At 41.0% G+C, this 26,356-nt stretch overlaps 1 protein-coding gene across 1 annotated transcript in view; it reads right to left on the reverse strand.

Moving 5' to 3' along the window:
• The window catches only part of LOC126248567 (protein vav), a 181,567-nt gene that overhangs the window by 21,803 nt on the left and 133,408 nt on the right, over window positions 1-26,356 (reverse strand). The window contains exon 15 of the mRNA XM_049949664.1: window positions 5,368-5,517. Coding sequence (XP_049805621.1) covers window positions 5,368-5,517 — 150 coding nt within the window. The remainder of the gene's footprint in view (window positions 1-5,367; window positions 5,518-26,356) is intronic.

Below are 26,356 nucleotides of genomic sequence, written 5' to 3' on the forward strand. Positions count from 1 at the left end.
ATGGGAGATGGTGGTGTCTGTACGATCAGTGTCGCACACAATATGACACTATGACCATCCAGCCTCCTGCAGCCCCATGATGTGGCCCCCTCAATGAATATGTTTATCTGGGCAACCTGCTGTTGAACTTGTCGCTTTGGCATAGTGCGCATTCAGCTGATGCTCTAGTGATGCTACGCATTGCTGTACTGGCCAGAAGAACCATTTGGGGCACACTTATATCAACAAAAGGACACAGCGTTACAGCTACACCCCTGCCCCATGAGTGTGTGGCTGACTGTACAAACTAAATCACTGATATAGCTGATGGTGTGCAACACACCCACCCAGTTTGCAGTGGATCAGTCAGGTCCTCCTGAGTGCAGCTCTTTTTAGGCCAATCAATGTATAATACCAATTTAAGTGTTAGAAAGTCTTTTCTGCAGGTAACTGTCTCAAGAGAAGCCTCATATGGAATTGAAACATGGATGATAAGTAGTTTGGACAAGAAGAGTATAGAAGCATTTGAAATGCAATGCTAAAACGCTGAAGATTAGATGGTTAGATCGAATAATAAGGACACATCTGGAAGCATCAAGGAGCAGTCAATTGGTAATAGACTGACGTGGGTCGAGTAAAAAATGTTGAGGGAGACCATGGCTTGAATGCAGTAAGCAGGTTCAAATATATGTAGGTTGCAGAAGTTATGCAGAGATGAAGAGGGCTGCACAAGACAGACCAGCATGGAGAGCTGCATCAAACTAGTCTATGTACTGAGGACCATGACAACAACACAATAAATTGAACTGGCAGGGACAGATTGAGCAACTAGCTAACAAGCTGAACAACTTTGCATTCGCAGCATAAATACTTTCAACTGCATCTGACTTGGACACATGAAAAGTAGCATATACAAGTTACTTTGGTCTATTATTAGGTATGGTATTGTTTCTTGAGTACACTCGGCTAACACAGAGCAGAAACCAAAGATACAGAACAAAATGATTTTGAATATGTGCACTGTACACCATGAAGTATAATGTCACCCATTATTTAGAAAATTTCAAATATTATGTCTCAAATCCTATATACTGTTGAGATTATTATCTTTTTGTGTAAAACTAAAAACTAAAACTAAACTTCATCTGAACAGGCCTCGGAAGGCCCAACGGTACTGACCGACCGCCGTGTCATCCTCTGCTGACAGGCGTCACTGGATGCAGGTATGGAGGAGCATGTGGTCAGCACACCACTCTCCCAGATGTTGTCAGTTTTCGTGACCGGAGCCGCTACTTGTTGATCAAGTAGCTCCTCAATTTGCCTCACAAGGGCTGAGTGTACCCCGCTTGCCAACAGCACTCGGAAGACTGGACGGTCACCCATACAAGTGCTAGCCAAGCCAGACAGCTTTTAACTTCAGTGATCTGACAGGAACCAGTGGTACCACTGCGACAAGGCCGTTGGCATCTTTTTGTATACCAAACACATTTCACTGAATGTATAATAAACCTAAGCAAATACTTGATTATCAAATTATCAATCAAGAAAGGCAGAAACCGCTACAGTATGATGTGGTCACAATCCATCTTGCATAACCAAAAATGAGCCAATGCTCGCATAGTTGAGTCAAATTGTTCCAGAATACTAAGTACCATTCAGCAGTGACTGTAGCACACACAACAAAAGGAAAAGATAAATGATGCCTTTGTTGGATACTGCACCCGAACAGCCATTTTGAGGGGGGGGAGGGGGGGGGGGAAATGCAGCATCTGTCACAAAAGTGGATTCTCAGTGCTCCAAAACTGCAAGTGTCTTTTTTTTAAACAAAACCATTCAAATGAAAACGAGCCTGACCTGTGAAGCACATGGAACCCCTTACATCACTGTGACATATGGTGCACAAAATCTTTTGTTTATTGAACAGCATGCACAGGTGTGGGTTAGTGACATTGGGTATTCTACAGATATGTGTCTAGGGTGTTTTCCAGGATTCAGTATGTACTGGATGATGTTACTTGAAATTCAGCTGCAGCTCATCAGGCGGACCTCCTTGGAACACATTGAACTAACAGAACCAAAGAAGGGACCACTTGTTGCAACTGTCCATCATTCAATGCTTCCAAGTTACTTCATTTAAAAATTAGGAAGTTCTTTGTAAAATTCTATGAATCTAGTAAGTGATTTTAAGCTTTTTTTGTGGGTGGAGGAATGCTCATTCATAAGAAACTTTAGCTAATCCATGCACAGCCCTTAGTGGCCATCCTTCTGTTTTGTTACAGCTGAACTTCCAAAGGATGGCTGAATGTGGAAACAAAAATGTACATATTAAATAGTATAATGGAAATTAAAATAATAGATGATGTCCATACTATTTATGGCAGGAAGATGTCAATAATCAGCCAATTAAGGCAGCTTTAAGAGATCTTAATTTGCAAGATAACAGTGCATTGACATAAGAAACTGCCCCTCCAGGTATGAAAATGTTACATGCTCAGCGAGCCAGCAGATGATTTGGAAGAAACAGTCCTCCATTCCACATACATAATAGCTTTGTGAATGAGCCATGCTCTAGTATTTAACTGTATCATAATCATTACTGTAATTTGGTTGGCTACTTATTTCCCACATGAATAACAAAGTTTTATGCCCCTTACATCTTGCAATTTTAAAGCTTCACGTGGTTTTGATATAACTATGTTTTCGCTTATGAGACTCTCTGTAAAACTTTTAGATTAAGCATACTTATGTAGTAATGTCTCTGCCCAAACATGTATTTTTTGTATAACTTATTTCTAAATATCTTTAATAATACAGTTGTGCTGCTAAGTTTGTTGGCATGTATCCCATTTGATTTTAATACACTGAACACACCATGTGTGTTTTCACTTTAATAATTACTCTAATGTCTTTTAACGTGTTGTATGCTGGCATAGTGACGAGACTCATGTAATGGTTGTGTTTTTTCCATTTTACATATAGACTTCACATCTGAAAGAGTCAGCCATTATGTCATTAGACTAACATCACATGAAAATTATATCATTAAATGTTTAGTGTAAATTTGTATTGTAAATTTTTACACTACTGGCCATTGAAATTGCTACACCAAGAAGAAATGCAGATGATAAATGGGTATTCATTGGACAAATATATTACACTAGAACTGACATGCGATTACATTTTCACGCAATTTCGGTGCATAGATCCTGAGAAATCAGTACCCAGAACAACCACCTCTGGCCATAATAACGCCCTTGATACGCCTGGGCATTAAGTCAAACAGAGCTTGGATTGCGTGTACAGGAACAGCTGTCCATGTAGCTTCAACACGATACCACAGTTCATCAAGAGTAGTGACTGGTGTATTGTGACGAGCCAGAAGTTCGGCCACCATTGACCAGACATTTTCAGTTGGTGAGAGATCTGGAGAATGTGCTGGCCAGGGCAGCAGTCGAACATTTTCTGTATCCAGAAAGGCCCGTACAGGACCTGCAACATACAGTCGTGAATTTCCTGCTGAAATGTAGGGTTTCGCAGGGATCGAATGAAGGGTAGAGCCACGGGTCATGACACATCTGAAATGTAATGTCCACTATTCATAGTGCCGTCAATGCAAACAAGAGGTGACCGAGACGTGTAACCAATGGCATCCCATACCATCACGCCGGGTTATACGCCAGTATGGCGATGACGAATACACGCTTCCAGTGTGCGTCCAACGCGATGTCACCAAACACGGATGCGACCATCATGATGCTGTAAACAGAACCTGGATTCATCCGAAAAAATGACATTTTGCCGTTCGTGCCCCCAGGTTTGTCGTTGAGTACACCATCGCAGGCGCTCCTGTCTGTGATGCAGCATCAAGGGTAATCGCAGCCACATTCTCTGAGCTGATAGCCCATGCTGCTGCAACACATCGTCGAACTGTTCATGCAGATGGTTGTTGTTTTGCAGACGTCCCCATCTGTTGACTCAGGGATCGAGACGTGGCTGCACGATCCGTTACAGCCATGCAGATAAGATGCCTGTCATCTTGACTGCTAGTGATACAAGGCCGTTGGCATCCAGCACGGCGTTCCGTATTACCTTCCTGAACCCACTGATTCCATATTTTGCTAACAGTCACTGGATCTTGACCAACGCGAGCAGCAATGTCGCGATACAATAAACTGCAATCGCAATAGGCTACAATCCGACCTTTATCAAAGTCTGAAACATGATGGTACGCATTTCTCCTCCTTACACGAGGCATCACAACAACGTTTCACCAGGCAACGCCAGTCAACTGCTGTTTGTGTATGAGAAATCGGTTGGAAACTTTCCTCATGTCAGCACCTTGTAGGTGACGCCACCGGTGCCAACCTTGTGTGAATGCTCTGAAAAGCTAATCATTTGAATATCAGAGCATCTTCTTCCTGTCAGTTAAATTTCGTGTCTGTAGCACATCATCTTCATGGTGTAGCCATTTTAATGGCCAGTAGTGTAGCTTCAGGTGCCAAAGACTGGGCTCATGTGTGTGAGAGTTGTGTTTGCGTGAATGTATGCACGTATGTTGTCTATTTTCGATGAAGGCCTTATTGGCTGAAAGCTCGCTTTCCAAGTGTCTTTTTGTTGTGCCTGTCTGCAACTCAGCAGCTATGCTATGGTGAGTAGCAACTATCCTTTTCTTAATATTGTTACATTCCATCCTGGATTTTCCATTGTTTGATGTTAAATATTGATGTACATACCAATTGTGTGAAACTCTTTATTATGGATGCCCATCACATGTTGCTTCTCCCATATTTATGTGGGGAATATATCATGCTACACACGTAATAACTTTTACTTACTGTTTCTTCTTGAAGCTGCTATAGTTTTGATATTGTTTTTACCACCAGGTAGTTTGATAATGCCGGGGAAGGGTGGGGGGGTCAAAGCTAGCTAATTACTAAATCATGAAATGAAGTGTTTAATTCAAAATAAACCATACCCTAAATAGGGCAATGGCTTCAATCAAGAAATTTACAGTGGCAGTGGACCTATATATACAAAAGACTAAACCATCAAAATTTTTGTTTGATCCTGCGATATACCTTATCCTTTTTATAATTACAGTACTTCATAATTTGCATCCCTGCTGCTAAAATCTACTTTAATGATTTATTTCCAATTCTGGTCACTAACTATTCCTTCAATATGAATTACCTTGTTGAAGCATCTTTAATATGTAGTATCTCATATGGTAATAATTTCAGAGAAAGGTCTCAAGATATATGCCAATAGTAAATAAATAAATAAATGGAAAATACAAACTAGAATTCTATATTTGTCAAACATTATAAGATAGTGAAAATTGTAAACAGAGAAAACAAAATCAAATTTTGCATTTATGTGTATTCTCACCCTGAAAAATTTTCCACAAGGCTGGAAGTCTCATAGCATGTTATTAGTTCAACAATGCTCTTAAAAAACCTTGACTCTGATAGATAATACTGTTTTCCATTCTCTGTAGTTTTCTCATATACCTTCATGTGTTTCACTTTATCATCTGTTCTGTAACAGTAAAAGAAGGTAAAATAAACAAAATGTAACATGTATACAGTTTTTCCAGTGAATTTATGCAACACTGGAATTTTTAAATTAGTAAATATTAAACCTGATATACTAGCAACAAAAAACCTTAGTTTTAAGTCATCAGTTTACAAAGTCCTCACAATGTGATACTCTAAAATCATGACAATATAATTATATTTTATTATTTATGTATTTATTTATTTCAGATGGCAATAATGGGGTATTCAGGCCCTCTCTTACATCTAACCAGACATGCTTTATCAGTTACATTACAATATGCACAGTACATGGCAATATATAATAATAATAGATATACTAATCATATCAGTCTAATTAACATTGTGTTAAGTAATTTCCTAATTGTGTTCTTGCTGAATGTGACTAATGACATCTAAAATAAATGTACAGAAGTAGTACATAAGGGCTCAAATCTGGAGGAGTAGTTTACTGGTCTGCAGAAGAGTGAGAAATAATAGGGTAAGGTTGGCAGTTGACACAGGGAAAAACAACAACAACAACAACAACAACAACAAACAGAAAGGGATGAGAAAATCATGGATAGTGTTGACAGTATGGGGGGGGGGGGGGGGAGGTTTGCTATTGCAGAGAAGGAAAACTGCTGGTATACTTCAGAAGGGAAGCTATGCCGCTGACAACAAGTGAAGCTTTAACCTCGTCTTGAATGCAGAGTGGTTAGGATTAAAATGAAGGTTAATGGAAAGTTCGTTCCAGTGTCATTTGGCTGAAATTGAAAAGGAGTAGGATAACGATTTTTGTGTTATGCCTAAGTACATTCACATGCTGGACTTAACAGATATTGTTCTGCAGTTGCAGTCCTGACAGGTATTTGATTTGAAAAGAGATGTATTGAGGGAACCAGTGACTAAGAAACCAATGAACATGTATAATATTCAAAAATTCATGGCTAGCTCAAGTCATTCAGGATTTATTTGTGCTACCTGGAACTACACTGCACAACACAATTAAAGGATCACTTTTGTGAAACCATGTGACTGTCTCCCATTGTGATAGATAAGTTTGAAATTTGGCTCAAGTGTGCCTACAACTATCCTCTGTAGCAAAGCAAAAGCGTGGTATCCCACATCACCACCCTCAGACTTTGTGACATTTCAGACAGCAAAGGCCAGTGTTCAGAAGTTCATGTGAGGTGTAAGGTAGGTCAATGATGTCAGACTGGTACAAATTTCACCACAATTCTGCCCAATGCCACCATGGACATGTCACACAAGGGAAAGCTAATTACATCCCCTGTTACTCTCATTTCACCCCTTCTTTCGACTCCTCTGCAATGGAGGCAGAACTGTGATGCCTAGTGTTGAAATCATATAGTTTTCTTGTGTGTTGCCAAGGAAAACATTTCTGACACACCACCACTCACAATTAACACGAAAAGGTCTCAGGGGATGACATAAAGGGCATAAATGAAAGCACCTCTCTTCTTGGGGGTTGATTCCCACACATTCTGTTGTCAAAAACAACAGTTCACAGTGCGATAGGTAGCAGGATGACGTTCTTGACAACTTTTGACACTGCTAACATGCCATAAATGATTCTGCCCTTCTCTAGGGACATTGTGGACCAGCAATGCCACTGAACATGATTGCACCATCTGGAGTGCAGGGCAATTGCAGTTCTTGCTCTGGTGTACATGGTGGAAAAACTAGGGACTGTTTGAAACAATTCGAGAAAATTTGAATGCGCTCCAAAGCAGCTAAGGGCGCTTACACTTTTTCAGTTCACCTGTTTTGTGCCCTCCTGTGGCATGAGCCCAGAGAGATGCAACATTATCACAAGCACGAATAAAACAGTGAAGGGTCCCTCTAAGAACCCCTAGTTAAGCAACACATTCAGTGCTACCCACTTGCCTTTGTTGTGCACTTTAGAAACATATCTGTACACAGACAACTTGTGATGAGGTCCTAGGCACTTAGGCGTTTGCAAACAGGCAACACCTTGCACCCCCCGCACCACCCCTAATTTTGCATGCCTACATGCCTACTAACAGGTGCATGAGCAGCAGCATAGCCCTCCAGGAGGAACCTAGGACTCGTCATGATTTGTCTTTGCACACGTACATTTTTAAGGTGTTAAAAATAGGTAAGCAGGTGGCACCGATACTGTTGCTGAACTGGGTGGTCTCACAGGTACCCTTTACCATTTTATTCACGCACGTCTGAAAGTCGCGTACCCCTCCCCCTACCGGAGGGTGTGAAATTGGAGTGTTGAAAAAGCATAAACATCCTTTGCTGCTTCGTATTGCTTTCAAATTTCAATGAATGGTTTTTAACGGGTGTTCCTAGTGGTTTACCCTGTGCAGCCGAGTAAAATTTCGATTGTACTGCACTCCAAATGGGTGTGATCAGATTTAATGGGGGTTACAGGCCTCTAATGTCCTTAGAGAAGATTTGAATCATTTGTGGGGTGTCAGCAGTGTCAAAGGTTGTCAAGAACACCATCCTGTTGCTCACTGTACTGCAGACTGTCTTTTTGATTCCCACCTCACATCACTACCTTATCTTTTGACCCTTACTTTTGACCCTTGAGAATCAATGCCTCACAGAAAGGGATGGTTTCAGTGACACTCTTCACGTCACCGTAAGAGGCCCTTTTGAGTCGATTCTGAGGTGTGGTGCATGTGTTGTTTTCCCCAGCTACCTATAATTAAAAAATAAATAAATAAATAAATAAATAAAGTAAAATAAAAAAAATAAAAAAAATAAAAAAATAAATAAAAAAACCATGTGATTTCAATGCTGGGCCTTGCTGTTCTGATCTCCACTGTAAAGGTGTCAAAAGAAGGGGTGAAATGTGGGTAAGAGGGGGGTGCAATGACCATCCCACTGCGTAACACATCCCCAGTGGCATGCCAGATTCCCACATTTCACACATTGTGCTTCCTTTTTCTGCAGTTTCCTGTGTATTTCATGATGTTCACATGTTGGATTTTGCTTGAATCATCTATGTGCAGCTCACTAAATATATTCTGCAGAGGGATCTCTAAACAACTCTTTTGTAGGGCATCATGGTTGACCTGTTTCAAGTTTCTGTATGTTATTAAGTGAGATTTTTTATCTGCAGCACATCAAGAATACCAAACCATGGGATGAGAGGTTAGGCTATTCTATCTGTCCAAAATTACCCAGACATCTATAAGTGGACATTAATATGGGTGTGTCCAGCTGTCCACCCCTCACTTTTACGATGGCTTAAACTCTGCTGAGGACACCTTCAGTGAAGTGTCTGAATATCTGTGGAGGAATTCATTCGCAAGGGTCAAAAGAAGAGGTAGTGATGTTGGATGACGAGTTTTAGAGCAAAGTCGGCATTCTAACTAATCACAAAAGTGTTCCATTGGGTTCAGGAAGAGATGCTGGAGAGGTCAGTCCATTTCACCACTACCTCACTGCTTTATGACAGGGCACATTGTTATGCTGATACGGACAATCATCGTCTCTGAACTGTTCCTTTCCTGTACACAGTACACAATGCTGTAAAATGTGTTCATATCCTTATGCATTTAGTGTTTTCTTAAGTGCAATAAGGGGACAACATCTCAACCATGAAAAGCACCCAATACCATAACACCACCACCTCTGTACTTCACCGTTAGCATGGCACATGATGACAGGTAACGTTCTCCATACATTCACCAAACACCCAAACCCTTCCATCTGATTGCCACAGTGTATAGCATGATCCATCACTCCAAATCATTCATCTCCAGTCATTCACTGTCCAGTGGTGTTCCTCTTTACACCATATCAACTGTCGCTTAGCACTGATTACAGAAATGTGTTGCTTATAAGAAGCTGCTCAATCATTATAGCCTATTATTTTTAACTCTTTACAAACAGTCATTGTGCTTCCTGGACTGCTGGTATGACTATGAAACTCATGAGTGATTCCTTCTGCTGATTTCAGGCAACTATTAACAATCAACCTCCGCAATGCCCAACAGTCCCAGTCTGTTGGTACATGAGGTCTCCCTGGTTTTGGTTTAACTGTGGTTGTTCCTTTGTGTTTCCACTTCACAATCATGTCACCAACAGTTGACTTGGGGAGCTTTAGAAGGGTTGACATGAATTTGTTCCTCAGGTGACATGTTTGAAGTCACTGAGCTCTCCTGACCAACCCATTAGCTGTCACTGCTTCTCTACCGACAATACACAACTCCCTGCCTCCTTCCTAAGAATAAATAGCTACTTGTGTTTCACAAGAATGACATTTTCTGAATCCACGCCGACTATTTTCTTTATAGTATTTCATAATGTTTGAACACAGTATATGTTCCAAAATATATTGCAAACTGAGATTAGTGATATGGATCTGTAATTCAGTAAATTACCCCTATTTCCTTTCTCAGGTATTATTTCAATTGTCCTCTTCATTGCTATTATACCTATTAGAGCATGGCTTGAGAAGGGTTCGATCCAGAGGTATAACACTCATATCATCAGAATTAAACATACTCCTTAAATTCTTTACAGAGCAAGATTTCAGCTGAAGGTGTATAATTTTGCATCGTATAACACCCACATGTTAGTGTCAAGACAGGAGGGCTGAAAAGGCCGAATAGCTACCCTATGTAAATTAAACACTATCAACAATAAGGGAAATGTCGCAGTAGTTATGAAAAGAAAAATTAAACCATCAAGTAAGCAATAACATGCATATGAGTGCATTTGTGGATGATATGCGGGAAAGAAGACTATAAACAACCCTCTGTATAAGCTAGAATTTCTGTAATTCGACTGTCATGGTCATTATGCAAGACATATGTAGGGGAAAGTGATGTTTCTTTAAAATAAGCTCTCACAACTCCGTCAGTCAAGCTCTGTATGATTTACAATTCCTTTCTTGTAGAACCTCCAACATATATTTGTTAACTATTTCTGTGACCTCTCATACCAAGTAAATAAAGTAAATGAATCTGTGGAATCATCTATGTGCAGCTCACTACTTATATTCTGCAATGGGATCTCTATAAACAGCTCTACTGTAGGGCATCATGGTTGACCTGTTTCAAGGTTCTGTATGTTCTTTAAATTTTCTCTCTGTTTTTCGTTAATCGAACTTAGTATGAAATCCAGATCATCAAACAATACTCAAAATTTGTTGAATGATGGCTTTGTAAGTGATATCTTTTGTGCACAAAATACATTTCCTTTGGATTCTTTACAAAAACTTAAATTTGACACTTGCCTTCCTCACTCTTGTGTCACACAGTGATTAAGATTCCTCATCAATCTGCAGTATCGTTATGAAGTGTGAGATGGTACGGCTAGCAACAGTTCTGCACGGTTCCATAGAACCAGGTACAATGAGCTCATATTTCGGCCGAGTTCAGTGAGGAACTGTAGTTGGTTGCTAGCTGCAGTACCTCAGACTCAATATCAATACTGCAGCTTGGACTGGAATCTGAATCACTGTCAGAACAAAATACACTCCCTCATATAACTGGCACATAGGGTTGAAAGTGGCCAGACTTGTGCCTGGCCTGCTGAATAAGGGGTGAGGGAGAAGTGCTGGGATCCCAATCAACGGCTTTGCTCTTGTATCTGACAGAGATTCAGGTGCCTCACTTACGCAGTAGCAATTTGGAGTCTGAGATACTGCAGCTGGCACATCCGCAGGTGGTGTAAGCTAAGGGTACAATGGACATGACCTATGGAGGAGCTGTGTGCTTAAATATGTGTGTGCGGTCACATACGGCAAAATGCTTGTTCTTACTTAAAGCCTTCCTATAAACCATTTGATACAGTGTTCAACTATTGCCTGTTTTATGGTTTCTTCTCTTTCAGTTTTCACTCTGGACTGATCTTGTATGCTTACAATGGCCTTGCTGTGTTTTGGACTCTGGTGCTAGTCAGCCATTCACTCTGTGAATTTTGTCATTACCAACCACTCGAAACTGCCACCTGTTCCACCAATAACTGCAAAATTGTGTGCTGAGTAATACTGAACGCTGGGTAGCATAGTAAAGTAACGATAAGAACGTTAATCATCGTGTAATCATGGGTCCTGTGTTTTTGAAGATGTAGCAACACTAGTTTTAGCTACAATAATACCAGCAGTAGCAGCTGCTACTGTTGCTTCTGCAAGCATAACTGCAACAGAAGCTTGTCCATCTGTTACAACAACAACAACAACAACAAGAACAATGACAGCAGCTACCAGCATTGTGAGCAGCTAGCAGCGGCAACAGCTGCATCACCAAGGCATTCACTTGCTTCAATGAAACAAGTGAGAATTGGGAGATTTACCGGCATTGCCTTGTTCTCTACTGCAAGGGAAGTTCGACATCTGACCCTAACAGTCAGAGCACACTTTTACTATCTTGTAGTAGGAAATGGTACAAAATGGTTCAGAAACTATGGCCACTCTCTGATCCTGGTAGTTTGAGCTTCTTCACAATTTGTGGTTTGTTGATGGATTACTAATGTCACCAAACCCACATCATAGCAGATAGGCTGAAATTAAATAAATTCGTTAAGCAAAGTTAGCAAATATATACAGCTTGGGCTGCAGGCTTACTGGGTTTAGCATATACGTGTGATTATTTGTGCAAAAGTGGATCATGCATCTTATCCTGATTCTTTAATCTGTAACAATATTGTTTATCTAGCTATGGACAGATACATCAACGGAAGGTTTCAGAGTCATCTGATCCAACACTGAGTGAAGTACTTAAAGCCAATAAATCTCATGACGTTACTACTTCAATAAAAGCTTTGTTTGCTGATAGTGTTGGTATAGAATATCTTTCTAGTAGAAAGAAATTATCAACACCGTAAAATAACAGAATCACAGCTCGCACATCTGTCCAGTAGTCCAGTGGTGCACTGTACTACAGTTAGTAAGGTAGTTAGTGAGTCACCCTCTTCATTATTGGTAGATGCAAACAAACAGAAAAAAAAATCTTAGTTCACCATCATTTCATCCCAAAGTGAGTGACAGCTGACACAAGTATTTCCACATCATCACCAATGACTAACAGAGGAGCCAGCCTGAATAAATCATACCCACACTGCTGCACCAGACTGTGCCAAGCCTCAGCACTTTGCAAGTGTTTGCCACATCCAGAAATAAACTGCGTGAGCTGCTGCATCACTGTACCCTATTTGGCTGGTACCACTGTCGCTGTGTGGACCACTGCTGCAATCCTCAATTAAGTCTAGGCATCACTGTCACAGTGGTTGATTTTCAGCTGGACTCCCATGTCCTTGATAAATCTGGAGACATACCGGCTCATTGGTTCTACACTGCTGCACAGTGCAGAGTGGTGACGTCAACAACCATTTGATCCTGCTGCAGGAATCTGATTCTAGTAATTAATATATCTTTTGGCATGTTTAGATATGACAGACTGCCATTTGGGTTACAAGCATTCCTGCAATTTTCTATAGACATCTAGAACAATTAATTCAGGGATTCCCAAATTTTGCAAACTTTTTGGATGAGATAACTGTGACAGGGTCTACAGGGAGCAACACTTTCAAAAGTTTGAGGTGTTATTTGAGCATCAAAAAGCCTGTGCATTGCATTGTCAGTGCAACAACTGCTAGTTTTTTGAGCTGAGCACTAAATACTCTGGTCATACATGAAGCAAAAAGGGCTAACATCCATACAGTATCACAAACAAGCCATAAACAAGCTGCCTGTTCAGTGGAACCTGAAATAGTTGCAGTTATTCCTCTGTTAAGTAAACTATTATGCCATGCTCATACTGCAAGCTGCCCAAATTTTGCACTTCCCCAACCAGCTGCATAAAAATGGGTCAGCCATGTCTGGTCAGAAATGTCCCATGAAGCATTCTTGAAATTAAAGTGTCTTTGAGCAGCTCCCTGTTTAGCTACATTTACTATGGACAAACACCTTATTCTGGCAGCAGATGCTTTCAATTTTGGTATCTGTGCTGTTCTATCATGTAAGTACATCTAAATCCACATGATTACTCTGCAATTCACAATTAAGTGCCAGGAATAGGGTTCATCAACCCACCTTCAAGCTATTTCTCTACTGTTCCACTCTCGAATGGTGTGCGGGAAAAACAAACACTTGAATCTTTCTGTGCGAGCTCCGATTTCTCTTATTTTACTATGATGATCACTTCTCCCTATGTTTGTGGGTGCCAACAGAATATTTTTGCAATTGGAGTAGAAAGTTGGTGATTGAAATTTCAGGAGAAGATCCTGCAGCAACAAACACAGTCTTTGTTTTAACGAGTGCCACCCCAATTCACGTATCATATCCATGGCACTCTCTCCCCTGTTTCATGATAATACAAAATAAGTTGCCCTTCGTTGAACTTTTTCGATGTCCTCTGTCAGTTCCGCCTGATATGGATCCCACACCGCACAGCAATACTCTAGAAGAGGGCAGACAAGCGTGTTGTAAGCAGTCTCTTAAGTAGAACTGTTGTTTCCAAATTTTCTGCAAATAAATCACAGTCTCTGGTTTGCTTTACCCACAGTATTACCTATGTGTTCGTTCCAATTTAAATTATTCTTAATTGTTGTCCCTAAGTATGTAGGTGAATTTACAGCCTTTAGATTTGTGCAATTTACCGTGTAATCAAAATTTAGTTGATACCTTTTAGTATTCATGTTCACACTTTTCATTATTCGGAGTCAATTATCACTTTTTGCACCACACAGATACTGTGTCTACATCATTTTGCAATTGGTTTTGATCATCTGATGACTTTACAAAATGAAACAATCTAAGAGGGCTGCTTAGATTGTCTCCTACATTCTTTATGCAGATCAGGAATGGCAGAGGGCCTCTGACACTTCCATGGGGAACAGCAGACATTGTTTCTGTTTTACTCAATGACTTTCTCTCAATTACTACAAACTGTGGCCTTTCTGCCACTAAATCATGAATCCAGTCACCCAACTGAAGCGATACTCGATAGGCACACAATTTGATTAGAAGAGTCTTGTGAGGAATGGTGTTGAGAGCCTTCTGAAAATCTGAAATTATGGAATCAATTTGACATCCCCTGTCAATAGCACTCATTACTTCATGAGAATAAATAGCTAGTTGTGTTTCACAAGTATGACATTTTCTGAATCCATGCGTACTATTTGTCAATGAATTATTTTCTTTGCAGTAATTAATACTGTTTGAACACAGTATATGTTATAAAATCCTACTGCAAACTGACATTAGTGATATGGATTTATAATTCAGTAAATTACTCCTATTTCCTTAATCAGATATTGGCGTGACTTGTGCAACTTTCCAGTCTTCAGGTACAAACCTTTCAAAGAGTGAGTGGTTGTATATGATTGCTTATTATGGAGCTCTTGTATCAGCATGCTCTGAAAGGAACCTGATTGATATACAATCTGAAATGTATGCTGACAGTATGCTGCAGCCAACTGACTTTGCCTCAGAAACATTGACCACAGCCCAACAAAATTATTCACAAATCGAGGAAGAAGTATTGTGGATTCATTATGGCATTAAAAAGTTTCACATTTTTCTGTACAAAATGACATTTCACTTAATCACATATCATAAGACCCTGATATCACTGATTGATCCACATTCCAAGCTCTCAGACAGGATAGCACAGCAGCTGCAATAATGGGAGCAACATACCAATACAGATGATTTTTCCCACCTCCCATGTGGATTGAATGAAGAATTTGACAGGCAGGAAGTGGCGTGTTTCACATTAGATGCAAATCCACACTAAGTAGCAGTAGAAGGCAACCATGATCTGCTCCTTTGTAAGGTTTTGTCAGCTGCACAAAGCTGGCCCAAGCCTCTTCCAGAACTTGGCATTCTGAACATTATTTCAATTGTGGTGTTGCTTCAACATAACACATATTCTCCTATGCTTAGCTATCAATGTGTCTGAATGCTTGTTGTGATCCAGTCTACACTCCACCCCTGTACGCTTAAGCTACTGCAAATTTCATATTGGAATACATGTAGGAGGTTTTTTTTTTTTTTTTTGCACAGCATCGCTATTGCCATTGAGCATACATTCCAGAACTATTATGCCTGGACTCACAAGCAACCAGCTCCAGTACAGTGTTGTAACACCTAGTCCTGCCCTGAACACCCATGGCAAAGAGTTCACTGAACTGTTCCAAGGAGCAATGTGTTTGCTCATTGTTATGTCCTCTCTACCTTCTTGTATGTTGCGTGGAAGGCTACTACAACAATGCCACCAGCCAACCACACCTTGTGTACTATTTTTGCCACAGTTCAGGGCATGTGCGTTTCAGTCAGTCTATAAATGCAACTGTACTGAGCATCTAACTGCCACTTTGTTACACACAGTGTCAAACTCAAGACACGAAGAGGCTGGTCAAAAGATTCTAAACACAAATGTGCAAAATTAAGGTGATAACTATTTCCAACAAAGTACTCACCAGTTTTCTTGCCTATGTCGATCCATCCTGCCAACAGATGCAGCCTGGTCAAAATGCTACACAGGCACAGGTCTCATACTTTGATATGCTGCACCCAACCCAGTGAGCCCAGTGCCCTTGCACTGGCACATTTTGAATAATATGTGGCATGGACACAAGATGCTGTCATTGACAATAATGTGAGACAGATGTTTGAAATCATAGCCGGTTGTGAAAAGATTATCTGGGATCAAAACCAGCAATGGCTCCAAGGCAGTTCATTCCCCAACCCTCTCCCTGCAGCTGCTTTGGGCAAATCAAAGCAACACCAGCTGTAGCAAGTTCGTCCCTCAGCCCACCTTTCACCTTCAGTATACTCTCTGATCTGCTTACAATGATCTAAGGGGGCTTGACAATGACCAGTGATGAGAGCCAATGGCACCCCATTTCTGGCGCCTCCTACCATTACCTACGAACCCTCTCAAAAATCACTTATTGTGGCAGAGATGCAGTGAGATGTCCCTGGAGGGATGGATACGATTCCACACTCCGTATGTTATTTGGCACCCACTCCCCACAGGCAAGCCCAACAGCACAACAGGGATGTATAATTGGCCGGTGCAAAATAAGTGTGTGTGTGGCAGGGGGGGGGGGGGGGCGTAGGTGCATTAGAAGCACTCAACATTGAGTTATCTATCAGCACCCATATGAAGAGTGATTGAAAACAATGTGGTTAATGTGCAGAAAATGCAATAAAAGAAATAAAAAGCAAATTAGAATAAAATCATACTCACTCCCTCCGAATCTCCCCCATGACCACCCACTCAATCACACTAGATCACATGATGGAAAGCAATGCCACAAATTGGGAGATGTATGGAAACTGTCAATTTCAACACAATGAAGACTAGAGGAAGACTAAAAGACATTCACAGCACTATGTGGCTGGCTGATCACTTACCAAAAACATGGACGAGCCAGTCATCTTAGAAACACATTAAAAATGGCACCCAAAAATTTTAGGGAACAAGTCATAAAATTTTAAAAGTTGTGTCATATTCATCTGGCAAGTAGCTAAAATAGATGGCAAATCAATCAGCAAATGAGCTGCCGCGCATTGGGCCGAAAACAAAACAGTCTAGTAAAATGTTTCGCACTGTGATCTGTAGGCCACAAGCACCACGTAGGGCCGTAGCCTATGTGAAGGAGAGTAAGGAGGACCTCATCCTACATGCGTGGATGATAGGAGGTATGCCACAGCCACACTGTGGACTTAATTAGATGCAGCTTATTATTTGTCACTTCCAGCCACTCTTCTTCCCATCAAAACATGACTGCACCTCAAGGCTGAGGTGAGACCATGCAGGGGGATGGCACACTATCACGACATGCCTCCTTGATTGCTACATCCAACCTTTCATTCCCCACAATATCCATGTACCCTGGCACCCAGCAGAAAGATGCCTCCTTTGCCAGCCTTTGTAGTTCGAGGAGGACGTGTTGTATATTTTGGACTACTTTATCTGCTGGGTACAAGCATTACAGAGAGTGAAGAGCAATCTAGGAAAAGGAAAGTACATGGAATTTAGTGTTCGAAACATGTCTCATCTGCATCAGTGCTTGCAATAATTATGCGACAAAGACAGTGTCACCTTGAGGCAATACGATCTTGAGGACATGATCATCTAAAACAACAGAGCAATCAATAGAGTCCCCCTGTTTCGACCCATCTGTAAATACAGCTACACAGTTGGGTGCTCAGTTAAAATGTAAAATAATATGTTACACACACATATAGGAGTGCAATCTCACCCGTACTGCACTAAATCTAAAATCACTCTGGGCCTCTGCAGTAACCAGGGAGACAGTCTGTTAAAAACCCAAATTTGAGTCTGTACGTGCCCCACAGCAAGGGACTACAGCACACATTTCTCATGGATCCCAAACGGCCTCATTGCCCATGGACAATTAAAGAGGCAGTCCACAGCTGGATGAGCAATGGTATGGGCTGTGAGGGAAGTAAAAGTGGCCTGGAACATACACGCCTGATGAAAATGAGGAGTTTCCGTCGGAAATGAAGTGACGGTCCACCAGCTTCAGCACAGTGACTGTGTATGGGTCTAGTCCTGAAAGCACCTGTGGTCAAGTTTATCACCTCATGGTGTACAGTGTCAGTGATGTTTAGGTACGAAAATCTTGCTGATCCATACACTGTGCACCCATAGTTCAGTCACACACAAACCCTATCAAACTGGAGCAGATGTGTGGTGTCTGCTCCCCAAGACTTGTGGCTAAGTCACTTCAATACACAGATCAGCCAGAACATTATGACCACCAACCTATTATCAATATAATCCCATCCATGTGATAGCAGCATTACCTGGTGAGGAATTATTGCTACTCACACACGCACATGGTGCTTCCTGTAACAGTGAGTGTGTTGTCCGTGTGCAGAATAGGGACGGCACACGATCTATCTGAGTTTGACCAAGGGCCAATTGTGATGGCCCGGAAGCTCAGCACAAGTATTTCAGAAACTGCATGACTTGTTGGGCATTTGAAGAGTGCCGTTATCCATGCTAAAAGTGGACACATTGGCTGCTATGTAGGTGGTTGTAATATTCTGGCTGATCAGTGTACGTTCAGTGCCTTTTGGGCCCATCCCTTTAGGTGTGGGAACCATGACAGTTTGTAGTAAAAAATGAGGACCATAAACTTCACAGAGACTTTAAAATGGAGAATGGTGTCCCACATTTGCAATTCAAGTAAATTGAAATTATGACAAGAACGATTAAAATGAACATGAACATGCACATGCACATGCACATGGGTGCCCCCCCCCCCCCCACACACACACACACACTCTACTCTCTGCAGAAAATATAAAACCAGTCTTGCAATCCCTCTGGGATGTGTTTGAATGAGGCATCAGAGCTCATCACCCCCTTCCCTGGAATTTATGGGAATTGGGAGACTTATGTGTGTGCAGTATTGTATGATCACAAAGATTGGTAAGTTCAACTTTTTTCTTTCATTCTTTCAAGATTCTTACATATGCCTTATTTTAAGTTTTCTCTGTTGGTTCAAAAATAGTGCTGTGGCATTGGTGAGCTTGGCACATATGAGGGATACTGAAGGCTTCCAATTTCTGTCCACTGAGGTCTAGCATGAATATGCGACTGAGGGAAGCATGCAGAAAAATATGAAGGGTATATCTAACAATGAAAAGTCCAGGTTGGAATATCAACAGTATTAGGAAAATGACCGCTACTCACCAAAAAGATAACCTGCTGAGGTGGAGACAGGCACATCGAAAAGACTGTAACACATTATAGCTCTTGGCCAAAGCCTTTTTCTCAAAAAAGAAAGAAAGACACACACACACACACACACACACACACACACACACACACAAAAACCACTATCATCGGCAGCTCTGACTGGAACACGGCTGTTATATGAATCGCAATCTGGAGTGGGGGAGGGAAGAGGGAGAGAGAGCACAGTACGGGTGCGGAGGACGGGGAAAAGAAGAGTGCTGTCTGGCAGAGTGTGCAGGGGCTAGATGATGGCCTGATGAGACTGTTGGGGACTGTGGGGGGAAAAATGGGGAGTGGAAAAGGAGATGAGCAGGGAAGGTTAAAGGACAGGAGAGGGGGGGGGGGGGATGGCAGAGGGCAGCACACAATGTGGGTGAGGGGAAGTGAAAAGGGAGGAGGTTATGGGACAGAGGGGTTGGAAACTGTTGGGTGGAGGGTGCGGGACGGTAGGTAACCGTAGGTTAAGGCCGGGATGATTTTAGGAGTGGACAAAGTGTTGTAAGGATAACTGCATCCACACAGTTCAGAAAAGCTGATGGTGGAGGAGAGGATCCGGATGGCCCAGGTTGTAAAGCACCCTCTGAAATCATGCATGTTATGTTCCGCTGCACGCTGAGCCACAGGGTGGCCATGTTTGTTCTTTGCCACAGTTTCGTGGTGGCCGTTCATCCTGTGGACACCTGGTTGGTAGAGTGTCAACCAGTAATAATAAGTGTACAAGGGACACATGTTAAATATTTACTGGGCAGTGGTAAATATTTGAATGGTATTTCACAGGCATTTTTTGAATCTATTAGGAACACAGAGGGTATAGTGGTTATGTATGTGCATGGAACAAAAATTATCTTGATTTAAACAAATAATTCGGCCTAACTCTTGCAGTAGAAGAAATTCTTAAAAAGATGCAATTTTCAATGTATTCAGCTAATTGAATGAAGTAAGATTTAACTGTAATCTCTGTAAATTTAATTTCAAACAATGTGTAGTCTCAGCACCAATTATTGTGATGATATATAAGGGCACGATTTTTGGTCACGAGACGGTCCACGGCCGAGTTTCAGACGAGGAACCTGTGTTGCTTAGAACGACAACAATGTATCACGTTAACAGTGAAATATGTGTTACACCTACAGGCCTTGTGTTAAAGCAATGATAGTGACTGCTCAATTTATTTGAAGGACTGTGAACTATGTGGTTATGTTTTTACTGCTCATAGATGTTCAACAGAAAACTACTGTAGCAGTATGTGGAGGTTTGCCTGAAAACTATTAATGAGGCTTATGAAAAGTTTAAACAATAGTGCACTGGCCATACATATATAACTGTGTATTATTGGGGGGTTGTGCAAAGTGAAAGTGAACTACAGTGAAATGCAAATGTGTACCTATCGGCTATAGTATTTACAGTAGTCAGTGTCCAAATTAAAAACCCCACTTTTCAGACAGTGTAGCGACACAGTACGTAGACACTGAGGACAACAAACGAAGAAATAAATAAAGCACGCAGAACCGCTACAACTGCAGTGAAATTTGTTTTAGAACATAAGTTCTTACCAGTCAAAAATACAGAAAATTAACTAAAAATTAAAACAATGAAGAATTCCCAGAATTCTAAAAAAACACCCACTGCCAAACTGTGGCCAACAGTAGAGTAGACAACTATGGGGCATAACATTCAGCTGAATGTAACATGTTTGATTTCAATGGGTGCTTCACAACCTGGGCCATCTGCATCCTCCCTCCACCACCAGCTTTTCTGAACCGGGCAGATGGGAATTATCCTTACAACACATTCTCTGCTCACAAAATTATTCCTGTTTCTACCTTTGGTAACCTACTGTCCCTTTACCCTCCACCCAACAGTTTCTGCCTACTATGTCCTATCACCTATTCCCTTTTCATGTACCCTCATCCTCACTGTGTGCTGCACTCTGCCAATACATCCACCTGTCCTTTCCCGGCTCCTCTCTCTTTCCACTCCCCCTATTTTTCTCCACACTTCACCTCCCGACGTTGCGCCTGGCAGTCTCGTCAGGCCACTATCTGTCCCTGCAGGTCCCACCAGACAGCACCTCTCTCTCTCCCCCCATTCGTACCCTACTACCATTCCCCCTTCCCTGCAACACTCCAGGCTGCTATTCACATTACAGTCACATTCCTGTTGGAGCTGCCAGTGGTAGCGGTCTTGTGTGCATGAGGTGGGCTTGCTTGTGTGAAATTATTGGTATATCTGAACACTTCATAAATAAGGAGATAATTCAGAGGCTTTCTTTACCAGGATACAGGTTGGCTGGCAGCTTTTCTAGGAGCTCTTTGCGGTGTGGGGGAGTAGCCCTGTATGTGAAAAATGGCATCCCATTTGAGTCAATTGATGTTTCAAAGTCTGCACTGAAAAGGTGTTTGAATGTTGTGCAGGTGTGGTTAAATTTAATGGAGCTAAACTTCTAACTGTTGTTATTTATAGATCCCCAGACTCCGACTTTACAACATTTTTGCTAAAGCTAGAGGAGGTTCTTGGTTCACTTTATAGGAAATACAAAAAGTTAGTTATATGTGGTGACTTCAACATTAATTGTATAAGTGATTGTGCTAGGAAAAGGATGCTGGTAGACCACCTTAATTCATATAATGTTATGCAAACCGTATTCTTTCCAACGAGAGTGCAAGGGAACAGTAGAACAACCATAGACAACATTTTTGTTCATTCCTCATTACTAGAAGGGCATTCTGTTAGCAAAAAGGTGAATGGCCTTTCAGATCATGATGCACAAATTTTAACTCTAAAAGATTTTTGTGCTGCAACACATGTTAAATATAGTAATCAACTGTTTACGAAAGCTGATCCAGTTGCTGTAGAGACCTTTGTAAACCTTATCAAGGAACAAGAGTGGCAAGATGTTTATAGCGCTGATACAGTAGATGATAAATATAATGCTTTTCTCAAGACTTTTCTGGTGCTCTTTGAAAGTTGCTTTCTGTTAGAACGTTCAAAACAGGGCACTAGCACAAACGGGCAGCCTGGGTGGCTGACTAGAGGGATAAGAATATCTTGTAGAACAAAGTGGCAATTATATCAAAACGTTAGAAACAGGCAAAATTTAAATGCAGCAGCCCATTACGAACAGTATTGTAAGGTGCTTAAAAATGTTATTAGGAAGGCAAAAAGTATGTGGTATGCAGATAGAATAGCTAAGCCTCAGGATAAAATTAAAACCAAATGGTCAGTCGTAAAGGAAATGGCTCGTCTGCAGAGACAGGTCGAGGATATAGAATCAGTACGTAGTGGGAATGTCTGTGTTACTGATAAGTTGCGTATATGTACAGTATTTAATAATCACTTTCTGAATATAGCAGGTGAACTAAATAGAAACCTAGTCCCAACAGGGAATCACATAGCTCTCTTAGAAAAAAGTGTTCTGAGACTGTTACCTGAAATGCTCCTCCATGATACTGACAAGAAGGAGATTGAGTTAATAATTAAATCACTAAAGACCAAGAACTCTCATGGATATGACAGGGTATCTAGCAGAATACTGAAGTATTGTTCTACGTATGTTAGCCCAGTACTTAGCCATATCTGTAACTTTTCCTTTAGGAGTGGTCGGTTTCCTGACCGATTAAAGTACTCGGTAGTGAAGCCACTTTAAAAAAAGGGAGACAGGGATAATGTTGACAATTTTAGACCTATTTCTATGCCATCGGTGTTTGCTAAAGTTATCGAGAAGGTTGTATATACAAGGTTACTGGAGCATTTGAATTCACATAATTTGCTGTCAAATGTACAGTTTGGTTTTAGAAATGATTTCACAACTGAAAATGCTATATTCTCTTTTCTCTAGCACTCTTGAAAGAAAGGATATTGCGGAGACATGGCTTAGCCACAGTCTGGGGGAGGTTTCCAGAATGAGATTTTCACTCTGCAGCGGAGTGTGCGCTGATATGAAACTTCCTGGAAGATTAAAACTGTGTGCCCGACCAAGACTCGAACTCGGGACCTTTGCCTTTCGTGGGCAAGTGCTCTACCATCTGAGCTACCAAAGCACGACTCACGGCCGGTACTCACAGCTTTACTTCTGCCAGTATCTCGTCTCCTACCTTCCAAACTTTACAGAAGCTCTCCTGCCAGGAAGTTTCATATCAGCGCACACTCCACTGCAGGGTGAAAATCTCATTCTGGAAACCTTCCCCAGGCTGTGGCTAGGCCATGTCTCCGCAATATCCTTTCTTTCAGGAGTGCTAGTTCTGCAAGGTTCGCAGGAGAGCTTCTGTGAAGTTTGGAAGGTAGGAGACAAGATACTGGCAGAAGTAAAGCTGTGAGTACCGGCCGTGAGTCGTGCTTTGGTAGCTCAGATGGTAGAGCACTTGCCCGCGAAAGGCAAAGGTCCCGAGTTCGAGTCTCGGTCGGGCACACAGTTTTAACCTGCCAGGAAGTCTCAGTATCAAATAATGTAGTTCATGAAATAAGTTTGTGTCTTGTGGAAAATAATTTGATGCTAAATCACAGTAAGACTCAGTTTTTACAGTTTCTAACTCACAATTTAACAAGAACCGATATTTTGATCAGACAGAATGGGCATATTATAAGTGAGACGGAACAGTTCAAGTTCCTAGGCGTTCGGATAGATAGTAAGCTGTTGTGGAAAGCCCACGTCCAGGATCTTGTTCAGAAACTAAATGCTGCTTTATTTACCATTAGAACAGTATCTGAAATAAGTGACAGTTCAACATGAAAACTAGTCTACTTCGCATATTTTCATACACTTATGTCGTATGGTATTATTTTTTGGGGTAATTCTTCTGATTCAAAAAGGGTATTTTTGGCTCAAAAATGGGCTGTTCGAGCTATATGTGGTGTAAGTTCGAGAACCTCTTGTCGACCCCTGTTCGATAGTCTGGGAATTCTGACATTGCCCTCACAGTATATATTTTCTTTAATGTCGTTTGCTGTTAGCAATATTAAGCCTATTCCCAAGAGTTAGCAGCTTTCATTCAGTTAATACTAGGCAGAAATCAAATCTGCATGTGGAATGCACTTCCTTGACTCTTGTGCAGAAAGGAGTGCAGTATTCTGCTGCATCTATTTTCAATAAGCTACCACAAGAACTCAAAAATCTTAGCAGTAGCCCAAACGCTTTTAAGTCTAAACTGAAGAGTTTCCTCATGGCTCACTCCTCCTATTCTGTCGAGGAGCTCCTGGAAGAGATAAAAAATTAAGCAAATTCCACTGTTACATTGTTGATTTTCTTTATTTAAACTTAAGACTTATCGCCTGAATATGTTTTTTATATTTCATTTTATCTGTTTCTACTATCGTGTTATAATTCCATGTATTGACTCGTTCCATGACCATGGAGACTTCTCCTTAATTTGGTCCCACGGAACAATAAATAAATAAATAAATAAATGTGTGTGTGTTTTCTTCGCTGAAGAGGTCTTTGGCCAAAAGCTATAATGTGTAATGGTCTTTTTGTTGTGCCTGACTGCAATTAAATGATTCATATTTATGGTGAGTAGCAATCTATAGTTTTCTTAATATTGTTGAAGGGGATATCTTTCATACTTGTCCTTCCAGCCACCACTTTTGTTACTCCCTTCGACTTTAATCGATATGGCAGATTTCACTTTCATCTACGTCTACATGGATACTCTGCAAATCACATTTAAGTGCCTGGCAGAGCGTTCATCAAACCACCTTCACAATTCTCTATTATTGCAATCTCGTATAATGCGCGGAAAGAATGAACACCTACATCTTTCCATACGAGCTCTGATTTCCCTTATTTTATCTCGGTGATCATTCCTCCCTATGTAAGTCGGTGTCAACAAAATATTTTCGCATTCGGAGGAGAAAGTTGGTGATTGGAATTTCGTGAGAAGATTCTGTCGCAACAAAAAACGCCTTTCTTTTAATGATGTCCAGCTCAAACACTGTATCATTTCTGTGACACACTCTCCCATATTTCGCGATAATACAAAACACGCTGCCTTTCTTTGAACTTTTTTGATGTACTCCATCAGTCCTATTTGGTAAGGATCCCACATCGTGCACCAGTATTCTAAAAGAGGATGGACAAGCGTAATGTAGGTAGTCTCCTTAGTAGATCTGTTACATTTTCTAAGTGTCCAGCCAATAAAACAAAGTCTTTGGTTATCCTTCCCTTCAACATTTTCTATGTGTTCCTTCCAATTAAGGTTATTCATAATTGTAATACCTAGGTATTTAGTTGAATTTATGGCTTTTAGATTAGACTGATTTATCGTGTAACCAAAGTTTAACGAGTTCCTTTTAGCACTCATGTGGATGACCTCACACTTCTAATTGTTTAAGGTCAACTGCCACTTTTTGCACCATTCAGATATCTTTTCTAAATCGTTTTGCAGTTTGTTTTGGTCTCCTGATGACTTTATTAGTCGATAAATGACAGCGTCATCTGCAAACAACCGAAGACAGCTGCTCAGATTGTCTCCAAAATCGTTAATATAGATAAGGAACAGCAAAGGGCCTATAACACTACCTTGTGGAACGCCAGAAATCGCTTCTGTCTTACTCGATGACTTTCCGTCACATACTATGAACTGTGACCTCTCTGACAGGAAATCACAAATCCAGTCGCATAACTGAGATGATATTCCATAAGTACGCAATTTCATGATGAGCCGCTTGTGTGGTACAGTGTCAAAAGCCTTCCGGAAATCCAGAAATACGGAATCGATCTGAAATCGCTTGTCAATAGCACTCAACACTTCATGTGAATAAAGAGCTAGCCTTTACAGACTGTAGCAGAACTGTATCCCTGGCTCTAATGATGAGCACATCTAGTCTTATAGAAACACTGGCTTATAAACTCCATCCGTGTTCTGCTATTTTAATAACCATTTGAAGTGGGAAATGAAGCTATGCCATATTGAAGGAGGCTCCAGAAAACATCACCACAAAACACAGACCAATAAATCTTTAGTCTTTTCATCAGAGAAGTTTCAAAACTGTAAATCAGACTATCACTCTGTCTCTTTCACTATCAGAAGTCTACAATTCATTCCATTAATGATGCCACTCACCTACTGTGCCTTAATGCTATCTGTGTAGCTAACATTAGTTATCACTTTT

The sequence above is a fragment of the Schistocerca nitens genome, chromosome 3 (assembly GCF_023898315.1).
Source record: "Schistocerca nitens isolate TAMUIC-IGC-003100 chromosome 3, iqSchNite1.1, whole genome shotgun sequence".
In the NCBI taxonomy this organism is placed as follows: domain Eukaryota; kingdom Metazoa; phylum Arthropoda; class Insecta; order Orthoptera; family Acrididae; genus Schistocerca; species Schistocerca nitens.